Genomic DNA, 12,826 nt, shown 5'->3' on the forward strand with positions numbered 1-12,826 from the left:
AGTGAATGGAAGTTCCCAACGGGTAAGCTTTATGAAAACATTTAGCTCGCTACAACCAATTCAACTTCAAAGCAAACATCCTGGTAGATATGCATTGTATCTTAGTATCACTGAGCATTAGCCAATGTAAGGGTTTCCCGTTTTTACTTTACCCTAAAGACTAGTTGCAGACCGTATCATCATGGAAAATATTCCTTGTGATCCAAACGTTACAGCATCTTTTAACTGGATTTGGAAATCAACCTGACAGGAATGGCTGGAATTCAAGCCTTGGAGAATCATTAATCTCAGCGGATTACTTAAAGCAAACTGCACTTTGGAAAAACCCTTAGTACTTAAACCCGATCACGGACGTTCATCCCTGGGGTAGAGTAATGTGGCTCAAGCCCACTCTCCTTATTGAAATGTCTCTTCTCTATGAGTTTCAATCTAAGCGTTTAATCAATGCAAACATACCGTATGACAGGGTGAATTCACAATGTTATTAACTCAAAAGTGTCCTTAGAAAAGGATATTTTTAAGTTGTTTAATTCTGAGAAAGAATTGTGTCAGTGACACTTAAAAAGGAGCAAAAGCCCCCCAATGTCCATCTGTTGATTACCTGATGACTGATGTAGAGTGCACATAGAAAACTCTTCCAGCAGAAAACTAAAAGGCAGTCGCTTCCTGATGTTGGCATTTCTTTGGGTACTATTTCAAGAATCTCTTTGTTGCAGTTTATCTACAGTCTAGAAAAGTCATATACTGCACAAATTACCTAGAAATAGAAATTAGTACAATCATTATGAGATGTATGGAGATGAACATACATTATTGTACATGCACTAATTCAACAGAACTAAAATAAATGAGAAAAGTTTATAACCACAGACTCTAAAGATGTCTCTAATGATTAGCTACATTGGTACTGTTTGCCAGGCAAATGTCAGAAATGATATTTAAAACACATGAGAAAAATACAAATCAAGAATATTGGAAACTGCACAAAGCAAATAACATAACATTAATTTTTTTTTCTGTATGTGTCAAACAAATTATAATTAGCCCCATCTATTGACAAATCACATTTTGAAAAATACTTTCCACAAGCTGCAAACATATAGCAGATATGCCAGCTTGCGATGACTGTTGCTATCAAGAGTTTGATTCTGTTGGTCTATTTTCGTGAAGAGCAATGTTTGGAAGTGTCAGAAAAACATAATGGTTTCCAGCAGCTTAAATCAGACCCCTGACATTGACAAGATACAGTGCTTAATCAGGACTGCGTTGCATGTGAAAGGCCAATCATTGCATCACATATCAAGTTCTTAACTTCAAAATGCAATTTGGGCTATTTTTTTTTTGCGATACAAAAATAAATAAATAAAAGCACAGCCCATAGTGTGCAGGGCGAGTCATACAGCGCAGGTTCGCATTGGCTCTGGCGCTGCCTTGGGTTAGGGAGACAAACCCGTCAGGGACTGTTTCTCCTCATCGTGCTATAGCGAACCCTGCTGGCCAGGCGCCCAGTTAGCTCAGAGTGGACACCTACATTTTTCATTTTACATATTTAAAGCCCATGATGAAAATGTCACACATAACATGAATAACCTTCCACTGCTGCATGTAGTTTAGAGTATGTTTCTGATTAAGCAGAGCACGCAGAAGGCTGGAAGAAACTAGCTAACACCACGCGGAATTGCTTCTTGTCCAATTTCTTTTGTGCATACTTGTGCCTCAGGCTGTACCCAATTTTTTACCATCTGATACACAAGCAGGCAGTTCCGCATTGCCAATGAGCGTTAAATGTGAAACTAATGGGAGGAAAGCGTGCCAAGTGTGTTATGCATGATAATGTGGGGAAACGAGAGTGGAACAAGGTCTTTATCATGGCAGATCACATTACTGTTTGACCTCCAATAAAAAAAAAATGCTTTGCACACAGCAGGTACAGGACGGACAGTGACACTGGGAGATTTCCTTCAGTGCCCCTAGCATTGCGCCTCCACCTTGAATTGGAGGGACCTGACTGAGTGAAGTGAGGGTAGTTTATGGGCATGCTTTACCTTGATCTGGCAAAGATGTCTTGCCATTTGTTTTTAAATTGTCAACTGTGTTTGTAAAACTATGAGAAAGTAAGCCATGTAGACAAATGTTTGCAAAATTCAACTAAGGCTGGAGAGTGTTCTGACCCACACAAACATGACTATAATTAACAATCCCAGGCTTCAGGACAAGAAAATATCTTACAGGATTTCATAAAGGGCAGCATTGTTTGATAATGCCTGTTTAGTTGGTAAAGGGATGCAGGCAAGCCTGATGCTGCTGCAGAAGCCAAAAAGGGAAAAAAGGACTAAAATGGAAAACAAACGCTGTACTGTAAGTTACATATGTAGTGTGCAGTGCATGAGACATCTTGTCATGCAGTCCTAAGCACTTGTAAATGCACTCAAGGACATCACTTCACAGCTAACTGCCCCCGTGGTAACAAAAACTCTACTAGATCCACAATAGAAACCAGACTGACTCAATAAAAACCTGGAGCTGAAAACATCATATGCTGGTTTAGACCCAAGCGAGTGTTCTTGTCTCTGCTTTTCAATCCAATCGCCCTCTTAACCTAACATTCTTTACAATGGCATACAGTTTAGGTCATCCATACGTCCCAATCTAGGAATGCTGAGAAAGAATTGAATGTTGTTTCAAATTAGTTTAAATCTGAAACATTTGGGGGCTGTCAAGAACGTTCCTGCCGGGTGAGATTTTCAAGATAGCCTTTGAGTGGCAGACGTTAAATTTAAAAGGATGTGTTTTGAGATGCAGAAGAATGGGTGTCTGTTCAGTGAATTCCTAATTCTACAGCACAAGTCGAAAAGTACCGTCCATTTCCAAGTACGGATTAGTAGTTGCTGTAGACTGAAACATTGAGATTAACTATCTGCTTAGTGAATAATACCGCATGTAAATATAAAGCCTGGGATTCTTACAGATGTTCTACAGGATCCCTGGTATAAACTCTAGGAACTTTACAATCCCAATGAAGCCCTTGTTTCATTACCTTCCTTGTTCTACTACTCAGTCATTTCAAAACTTTTTTTCTTGTACATGCAACTTATTGTACAGCATGTCTACAAACATTTGTAAGATTTCCCATGGTCATAATATTTATTCCCCATAGTTTACCCTGGTTTGCCATGTTTATTAATATGCTTTAACATGCCTCGATGGCTCTTTACAACGCTTGCCTTTGCTTTACCATGCTTTCACTATGCTTCATTACACTTTGCTCTGCTTTTACTATGGTAAACTTTTATAGGGTATTGGGGTGCTGAATACACGTAATTGTATTTTTATTGTAACTCCTGAGACTTTAAATATTTGTATGTTGCATCGGATTTTGTACTCATGTAATACAAGTAGCTTCCACAAAAGACTACCGAACACACAGTCTGGGAGTGAAAGCATAGGTACACGAATGAGCAGCTTCAAATGACATTTAATTGGTTGCGTTTTTCATTTCCCTCACTATTTCTGGGTTATGTTGCTCCAATATTGCATTATAAATATTTTTTTCTCCAAACCTGCCTGTGACAGGTTAGCTGCGTGGGTCGTCACTGAATAACAATGAGTCAGACAGGTGCTGCCACTGGGGTACCAGCATTGGCGGCCTTTGTGTCAGATTTAATAAAGACTAAAAATAAAGGTTTGCCACACAAGGTGAGCGCTAGCCTCATTAAAAGAGACGTCCCGCTCCAGGAACCAACTACACTACAAAACCTGTTGCTCTCGGCCTCCCAGCGACTCTGGGTCTTTACGAACGCCCTGGCTGGGCACAGCCTTTACAGGCACCGTCTTGCAGTTGAAGGGTTACGTAGCAGTTATCCGGTCTTTCTCATTCCATTCAAATCATGTAACAGCGTTACCTTTCAGCTGCTCCTGGGGCTAAAACGATCTGCACGAGGACGGCTGTTTAGTCTCAGCACATTGGAGGTAAAGGCAGATTTAGAAAAAAATTATAATTCAGTATTGGACAAACAGAACCCAGAACCCAGAATGGTTACAAACATCACAGAATATTATTTCACATATCATATATACTATACATGCCAGCTATTTTCCTCTTCATAACTTGAATAAGAAAAATAAATGCAGTGCTTATAATCTCTGAGTAAGAAGTCCACTGTACATGAGAAAAGGAGTCTGCAGCCTCCTCTGGGTCTGTGCCAGAGCTGTGATTGAAGCTCTTAGCCTGACGGGCCAAAAAACACAACACTTGGAATGCCTGGACTGAAACAAGCCTGTTTTTTTTTTTTCTTTTGGTTAATTCCTCAATGAGTGACCATAAAAGGCTGAGAGAATTGTTCAAAGGAATAAGAAATGGTATCTGCTGTCACTAGAGACATGAATACGAAAGATCAAGGAAAAATATTGGATTTAACAGAAATATTGTTCTTCCAGAGTCTATCCTAGACTGAAAAACGAATATAAATAAATACATAACTAAATGCATGTTTCAATAAACATTGCACAACAGGGGCATTGCTGTGGTATTTGTATGTAGGGTGAGCAGAGGCTCTCAAACAATGAATCTCACCTATCCCATTCAGTGACTGTGTGGATAATTGTACCATGTTAAGTCTCGTTTCTATGCATCTTTTTAATAAATTACATTTAAAAATCGGGACCAAAGGGGCTACTACGGCCACTCACAACTAACTACACTTTGCAATACTAAATAAATAGTATTAATGATATAAAAAGTAATGCCTTCATCGGGGTGAACATACGCAGAATTGAAAAGCCCTTACTAAAACAGAAATGTGAAAATTCAGCTACAATAATTGATAAACAGCAGAGGTAAGTGACATCATCCACAAAGACTCTGCAGCACGGAGCTGTGTACAACCTAACTTATACATCGAATTTATGCTCAATTAATCAAATGCATAATACTTCTCTGTAGTCGGATTTTAACCTTGGCTGTAACGGTATAAGACACATAAATGCATTCCTGCAGATGGTTTGTCAGTATAGTGTTACTGAGTATTATCACATTGATCAGCTTTCAGTTTAAGAGATCAATTCATTTTGCATGTGCAGTTGATCACTATGTATGTTCTCAGGGTCTTGTGACTCCAGCAAGTCGAGGAATGGAATTTAGAAAGTTTTGACAGGATTCTGATGAGGTGTACCTGCTGTCTCCCTTTACCAGGCCTTGCCTTTAGTGCTGGTTTTCAGAACATGCGGCTTCATTACTGCAAGGTTAAAATTCCAGAATATACTTCATCACACACACGTGGGGGCTTCAGAAACAATGTGTGTTATTTGCTCCTCTTTTTGATGAAAGGCTTTAGCCATCACCTGTGTAGTAGTTGATAGCAAGAGAAAGGCAAGGTAGAGTGATGTCAACGTTGTGCTTCGGACAATGCATGGCAGCGCACCAAAATGTTCTGGATCACTCATCGTCTTGGCAGTCACAGTTGCTGAAATTTGGGGGGGTAAAATGAAAACCGAATGTCCAGGTTCTGCATTGGTAGTAAATGGATCATATTTGGCAGTGCCACCTCACTTATGGGGTTGCTCATTAATGAGCAGCCTTTATTTGAAGAGGAGACCATTAGCTTGTAGGGGATAATAAGCAACAAAAATGTTCCACATTTATTTATTTCCCAATACTTACTGGGGGGGGGGGGGGGGGGCAGTGTATAGGAGATAAACAATGCTCGTTACAGTTCATGTTTCTGTTCACTTCGACTAGTGGAGGATGAAGTGGTTTGCAGCTTTAGACCATTTGCACCCCCTTGTGGTGAATCTGTGAATCTCCTTATATATAAAAAAAAAAAAACATGGAAGAAAATGCGGCGCAGTTTAGATGCAGGCTTTTACAAAATGCTGGCGTTGCACCCATGTGGAATCAATCAGCCCCACCTGCTCAACATTTATAAGTCTCTGCCTAGAGACAGCACAGGAGACCACGACATTCACTAGTTTCGATAGAGCTCTTTGTGAGTGTCCCCACAAGTATATAAACAACAGGGAAGACCCTAGCTTAACTAGCTGATGTATTCATATCAATGAAGCAGACAGTCACAATTTGACAATCAATTTTATAAGACAGATATACGTTTGACATGAGAATCTTTATTTCTCTTCAGCCTTCCTCGCGCTTCTCTAAATTGATCCAAACGGAGCGCTCACCTTGCTTGTCGCATTATCCAATGAGGTCTTTCGTCTCTTTTTAGTTCTCTCTGATTGGAGGTTTTAGCAGTAGTGTACTGTGTTTAAAAAAAAGTGTTCATGCGCATTACGGTAGTTGTGACGTAGCTAGTGTAGTTCTTCTTTAGCTAGTTCTATTTATACGCTAGTTCTATTTATCGACATTCTTTATTCGTCTTCTACGTGTAAGTGTGCCAATTGTATTTGCATGTATCAATGCGTGACGCATACTACTTTACTTGCTCATGTCTATGGAAGCTTTAACTTGTAAATCTGCATCGTTGTTGTGTATAATTTACTAACCAGACGTCGTGGCTTAACGTAGTTAACTTTCTTATTTGGTGTTTAACTTTTCTGAATTCTACTAATGTGCCCCCGTGCACAATTTAAAAACACAAAGGTGTGCACCTGTGGTAGAACTATGCAAATTAAATGCATGCAGTCAGTACTATTAACGGCTGTGCTTTGTGCATTTTAAACCCTAGATGGCTGCCGCTGAAAGGACGTTTTCTGACGTTAAGGAAGTTATTCTTTCTGCGCATAAAGACACAGTTGCTGAAGATAAAGTCGGCTTCTATAACAAATGGGCAAATAATTATGAACAGGTAATATCTGTCATAGACTTGCAACGTTAAAAACAATACGAGGAAGTCCTACAGTATTTTGCAATGCTTAATACAGCCGCCAGATGGTGTCGTTGTGTTACTACGGTGTCATTTAGTATTACTGTAATTAGAAAAATCATGATTACTGTAATTGTTTAAGAACGGATCAGACTGGAAATGACGATTTTGAATGTGCCTAACCAAAAAAAAATTACTAAAAAGAAAATAAAAACGTTCAGTCGAAGTCTACTCTATGGAGTAGTGGTTATGGCTCTGGACTCTTGACCAGAGGGTTGTGGGTTCAATCCCAGGTGGGGGACACTGCTGTTGTACCCTTGAGCAAGGTACTTTACCTAGATTGTTCCAGTAAAAAAAAAAAAAATAACTATATAAATGGGTAATTGTATGTAAAAATAATGTAATATCTTGTAACAATTGTAAGCCGTCCTGGCTAAGGGTGTCTGCTAAGAAATAAATATTCTGAAATAGACTCCTTGAGCCATTTCCCACAGAAGCTTGTTCAATGCATCTAAAGTTATTTATCAAGCTCTTTAGCAAGGTGATTTTTTTTTTGTTTTTTTTTTTGGCAGGATGTAGATATACTGGATTACCGTGCCCCTTATCTGGCTGCAGAGTGCCTGTCTGCAGCTTTCCAAGGAGACAGGGCTCGAGCGGTGGTTCTTGACGTGGCATGCGGCACTGGACTGGTCGCCTCATTGGTAAATATGAAGAGCTGTGACACTGGGCTCAATGCACACAACTGTACTGCTTTAAAGATTACACTCCAGCGAAGAAGCCAAGGTGCAGCACGTAAATAGCAACACAAAAGAGGTCTTGTGCAGTTAGCTTTGAATCGTCAGCACCTGGTTTGCCCAGGCCAGCTTGTAACAGATCCTGTGTGCAGTTACAGAAAATGGGATTCCAGAATTTCCACGGTGTGGATGGCAGTGAGGGGATGCTGCGTCTGGCCCGTAGAAAAGGACTGTACCAGGACTTGAAGCAGTGTATTCTGGGAGCTCGGCCACTTCCAGCTCCAGCCGGTATGCTTTTGCTGGTTTAGATTGATTTATTTATGAGCTACAAACAGCTCTTTTACAAAGGCATCCCATTAGGAAAGGCAGGAGCTTGTTACTGTTGCACACAAGCCATCAGTAAGCACAGTCTTACAATCCATGTATTATTGCAATCACTTCACATTATTTGCAATTACGAGGCTGGTTTAAATAATCTCTTAAAATGAGAAAGTGCCACTGTGGATCTGAGTTCTGTGGGTAGTTTATTCCAGTCTCAAAAGCAAAAGCTGTATCTCCAATAGTCTCCCAGTTGGTATTTTGAATTATCACTGACATTTCTTAAGGAATTTCTAATCTAAATTTGCTTTCAGTGGCTCTAACAAGGCTGAATTAATCAATGCATTTCCCAACAAGATAAACCACAGATTATAATCTTTTGGATTATTTAATAGCACTGCAGAATCACCATGGATTGCATCAACCCACATATGCACAGTTATCAAGTATGGGCTTAAAATAAAACATGTGATGTTATTATTACTTCAGCCCTTTCTAATCTACATTCATTGTTAAATTGTTTTAGCCTACGTTTCTTTAGGCAGTAAAGATGACCTGTTATTTGCTGCCTGTTTCAGAGAGTTATGATGCTGTTCTTATAGTTGGGGCTCTCAGTGTTGGACAAGTTCCCTGCAGCGTCATTAGAGAGCTGTGGCAGGTCACAAAGCCAGGTGAGTTCTTGGGGATGAGATGCAGGGAGAAGAGCAGGCATGAAAGGATTGAGATCTAATAATTATTTAAGCAATGATTTACCGTGAGATAACAGCCTGCCGAGTGGATAAAATCCAAGATGAAGTCGGTGCTAGTTTTTATAAGGTTTTGGTCTTTCCTTTTTCTAAGGTCCTGGATTTTACTTGCAATAACAGTCATTCAGCTTGATGACAGGCTGGTGTCGATGTGCTGTCAATGGGGACTTTGTGATGTTTGTTAGCAGGCCAAAGTTTGGAATCCCAGTAAAAGGGAATGATAGAGAGGTTCCACTTGTCACGTACTAGAATGCACCGTGTTCTATTCTGTCAGTACATAACCAGATGCCCGAGCCTATTATGTACTGCAGGGGATTTGGTGCTAAGCTAATCGACCTACATGCTGTTCCAGGAGGATATGTGTGCATGACCACAAGGGCCAACGCCTCTAACAGGGAATATAAGGAGGAGCTGGAGTCTGTGCTGCGGCCGATGGAGCAGGCGGGCTTGTGGAGCAGAGTGACAGTGCTGGAAGAAGACCTGTGGGAGAAGGCTGTGTCAGACCAAGAATCAGGCTACATCCCCGGGGTAGTGTACCTGTACAGGAAGTCTGTGGGAGCGACACATGAACAGTTCAATGCAATGAATCAATAAGTATAACATTGTAAGAGGATAGCGCCCCCTATCGTTGTCACTCCAAATCATTGGAATTCATATCAATCTCAAGTTCTGTTATGGTTACGGTGAAAAAAAAATAGTTATTATCAAAGTGGACTCATTACTTAAATCATCTTCTCTTTCCCAAATGTGTCACTGCTGTAGAAGTATCCTGTTGCTGGCTTGTCATACAATAACAAACCAGAAATAAACAACTCAATTAAAAAAAAAAGTTTTATGTGTGGTCGTTAATGTACCTGTATTATTAATTGAAGCTCAGTGTTAATGTACCTGTATTATTAATTGAAGCTCAGTGTTAATGTACCTGTATCATTAATTGAAGCTCAGTGTTAATGTACCTGTAATTTGAAGTGTATCCAAGATTTTTATACAGGTTACAGATTACTAGCCACGTCTTTAAACAGATACGAAGGACTTTAATACATATCATGTATTTAAAACTGAAGAGATTTTGTTGTGTATTTTAGGAGGGTATGTGGGCATAACTGCGTTGGGCAGGTTACCAAGGCTTTCAGAAAGGGGACCGAGTCTTTGCTTCAGGGGATGGAGCAAAAAGGGGCTGTGGGAAACAGTGGTAACAAACGAGGGAGAGAAGTTTGAAAAGGCAGTTTTGGAAGATACTTCAGACTACATGCCTGGGTATGTGTACGTGTGCAAAAAGGCTTAAACATCCTCTTCTAAAGACAGGCAGCTGCAGCTGATAGTTGATTTTTTGTATTTCTTTTCGATGCTGTATATAATGTAACTCACGGCATGCTGCCAACAAAAATGAACCTGACAAGCTGTGTTTAAACCGTACTGTACAGCACTTTATTAAAAAATGCATTCATTCATTTTCTACAGTTCAATTTAGCCCTACATACTGTTGGTAGAAATCATTTGAGTGGGTGGGAAAGGCAAATTTCCACTTGCACATTCTCAGACAGATAGCACATTGAATTCAAGCACATTTGCATTTAGAACGCAATAATTTCAAACACAATAAAAAGGTATAAGGTATATTTTTCCCATCTCTGTTTATCCCATTCCAAGTGTTATATGTATAAGTCCAAAGGAACGCCATACACGTGCATCACATAAACTCTTAACGTAGAAATTGCAAAAGTGTATAACTATTGCAAAAGCAAAGCCACCACATACAATGGGTGAGACAGGCGTAGAAAGACAGACAGACAGACAGACATAGAAACACAAACAGACCTGAAATGCTATATCCGTTATAACTGATTATAAAAAAAAAAAAAAAACAATGGCAAAAGTGTATAATAATAGTCTTATTATTTCTAATTGTATTCTATAATTGTTAATAGCAAAATTAATAACATGTTTATAATCACATATAACTAAAGTGTTATGATCCCTAAAAATATTTTTCTACAAAACACAGTAAGAGTGGACTGTATTTTGATGACCCATTAGGTACCAGGAATCAACAGACATCTTCTTGTATCTCTTTAGCATTAAAACAATGTTGTTTATTATGTTCTCAGCCCATTTCTCCTGCTACAGCGCAATAATATATATATATATATATATATATATATATATATATATATATATATATTCCTTCTGAGTTTGAATAATACTAATATAATATAATAACATCCAATATAATAACTATAAAACACTGAATAGTGGTTCATTTAAAAATACTAAAAGAAACAAATTCAGTGAATTCAAAAACACTGAGAAAGACTTTTAGTCAAAATGTATGTCATTGACTTGATAAAGAATCTTTCAGTGACGTTAACAGATGTATGTTTATATGTACTGTACACAAAGCTGTCCTTTTGGATTCATCATAGTAAATAAACTATACTTTGTAATATATTCCCATATATTCTGTTTCTGACAGGGCTGTTTTACACGCTGCACAAACTGTCATATTACCTGTAACACAGAGTGAAGGGAAGGATTTCCATTAAACTTGTAGCACTGTAGCAGGAAAAGTAGGCTTCACCTGAGAGAAAAAGTCTGGAAAATAAAAATATTAAAATGCAAAAACTACAAGTACTTGTGAGAATGCGCCATTGTTATTAATATGTAAGAAAATGTTTCACTTAAGATGTGTGACAACAACCTGTCCAACTGCTCCAGTTTTGGCAATTCAGTTTTTCAAAGCAGATTTGAAATCCTCCAGGGACACTTTTAGAATACTTTTAGAAACTTGATTTTAGTATTTCTAAATGTGCCACTATTGAGTGCTTTCTAGTTATGGGTGATTTAATAAAATACTGTATAAAGCAGATCAGATGCGGGAAAAGTATTTAGGAAATAGATGAAATTGTAATTGTGAAGACATCAAATTAATGGGTAGTTTCACAGAACCCAATTAGCAATACAATTGAACCAATGTTACCTTAGGCAAGTAAGTCCAAGATTAGTGCTAATTAGAGTCTATGAAAGCTTCTATTGAGTTCCTTGGATCAAAATGCAAAGTGCTTCTCTTTTTGGTGAAGCTGACCTTTAACCCTCACTGATGTAGAAGATATTGTTACCCTAAAACAGGACCGGTATTAGTCATTACACCAACTGAAGACTAAACCTCCACTCTGATAAGGGAAATCCCAGCACCTCCTTACAATCAACATGCATGTGATTTCACACATAGTTCTTTATGGCATAGCTGCTGTGGGTGGTCGATTTGGCAGGGGTGTACCTCATGGGGTAGTTTTTCTCTCTGGGAGGGCAGGTGCAACAGAGGAACGCCCCACCGAATAAGAGGAAGCCGCCAGTTGCCCAGCCCACATAGAGTGCAGCCCCCAGCTCTCTCTTTAGAGCTTCTGGGACCAGAGGATTGTAGAAGTCATGGATGATAGTGTTGGCTGTCCAGCAGACGGGGACCAAGGTCAGGACGCCAGACAGGATGAAGGTGATCCCAGAAATGATCACGATTCTGGCTTTAACCCTTTTGTTTTCCAGGCAGTTGGTGCACTGAGCTCCCATTAGGAAGATCAGGAAACCAAGACAAGCCAACACTATGGTGATGACCAGCAAGCCTCGAGCAGCCTGGAGATCAGGGGACAGATCCAGCAGGGAGTCGTAGATCTTGCACTGCATTTTCCCCGTGCTCTCGTACACGCAGTTCATCCAAAGCCCTTCCCAGAAGACCTGGGCCACCACGATGTTGGTTCCAATGAAAGCCGTCACTCTCCACATAGGCAGTGCGCAGATCAAGATGGTGCCTGCCAATCCCGCCATGGACATGGAAAGGCCCACAATTTGGAACACCATAGCAGCTACTGTGACAGGATTCTAGCTAATAAGAGACAAAAACACAGGAAAGGGCTCAGTGTAAATGTCATTTCAATTTTAAATTAAAAAATGATGCTTTGCACAACAACTGACACCTGCATGACAGAGCTGAGGTACAGCTCAGGGTGGATACACTCTGTTTACGAACATAGCACCAGAAAAGTGTAAAAGATTCAGAACAAGATTAGGTTGTTCGGCCCATAATGGCTGATCTCGCATACCATTTGCCTTTACTAAGGGGGTCTAATTTAATAGGACAAAATTTGTGTTTAAGATGTTACTTCTTCACCTGGTAGGCTATTACAGTACATGCATCAATAAGTGTTCCCCTCTGCTG

General features: G+C 39.6%; 2 protein-coding genes across 4 annotated transcripts in view; one reads left to right on the forward strand and one right to left on the reverse strand.

The window, feature by feature from the left end:
* The first annotated feature begins 6,277 nt into the window (after positions 1–6,277).
* Positions 6,278–10,082, forward strand: LOC117429106 (methyltransferase-like protein 27). The gene is made up of 6 exons (XM_034048302.3): positions 6,278–6,380; positions 6,681–6,800; positions 7,391–7,519; positions 7,705–7,840; positions 8,449–8,541; positions 8,969–10,082. Exons 2-6 carry the CDS (start codon positions 6,681–6,683, stop codon positions 9,208–9,210), a joined length of 720 nt encoding a protein of 239 aa, XP_033904193.2. The 5' UTR covers positions 6,278–6,380; the 3' UTR covers positions 9,211–10,082.
* A 98-nt stretch (positions 10,083–10,180) lies between these two features.
* Positions 10,181–12,826, reverse strand: part of LOC117430467 (claudin-4-like) — a 33,493-nt gene continuing 30,847 nt past the window's right edge. For 2 of the 3 annotated variants that reach the window (XM_034050517.3, XM_059001350.1), the window contains exon 2: positions 10,181–12,493. In XM_034050517.3, the coding sequence (XP_033906408.1) occupies positions 11,836–12,468 (633 nt within the window). In that variant the 5' untranslated portion in view covers positions 12,469–12,493 and the 3' untranslated portion in view covers positions 10,181–11,835. The remainder of the gene's footprint in view (positions 12,494–12,826) is intronic. The other variant, XM_059001349.1, reaches the window with a different exon arrangement.

This window comes from Acipenser ruthenus, chromosome 26 (genome assembly GCF_902713425.1).
Source record: "Acipenser ruthenus chromosome 26, fAciRut3.2 maternal haplotype, whole genome shotgun sequence".
Lineage (NCBI taxonomy): Eukaryota > Metazoa > Chordata > Actinopteri > Acipenseriformes > Acipenseridae > Acipenser > Acipenser ruthenus.

Excerpts from the sequence above, each read along its gene's own strand:
- LOC117429106 (XM_034048302.3), top strand. The coding sequence starts at position 6,681 with ATGGCTGCCGCTGAAAGGACGTTTTCTGACGTTAAGGAAGTTATTCTT. Across the intron at positions 6,801-7,390 it reads GGGCAAATAATTATGAACAG|GATGTAGATATACTGGATTA; the intron begins GTAATATCTGTC and ends TTTTTTTGGCAG. Across the intron at positions 7,520-7,704 it reads CTGGACTGGTCGCCTCATTG|TTACAGAAAATGGGATTCCA; the intron begins GTAAATATGAAG and ends TCCTGTGTGCAG.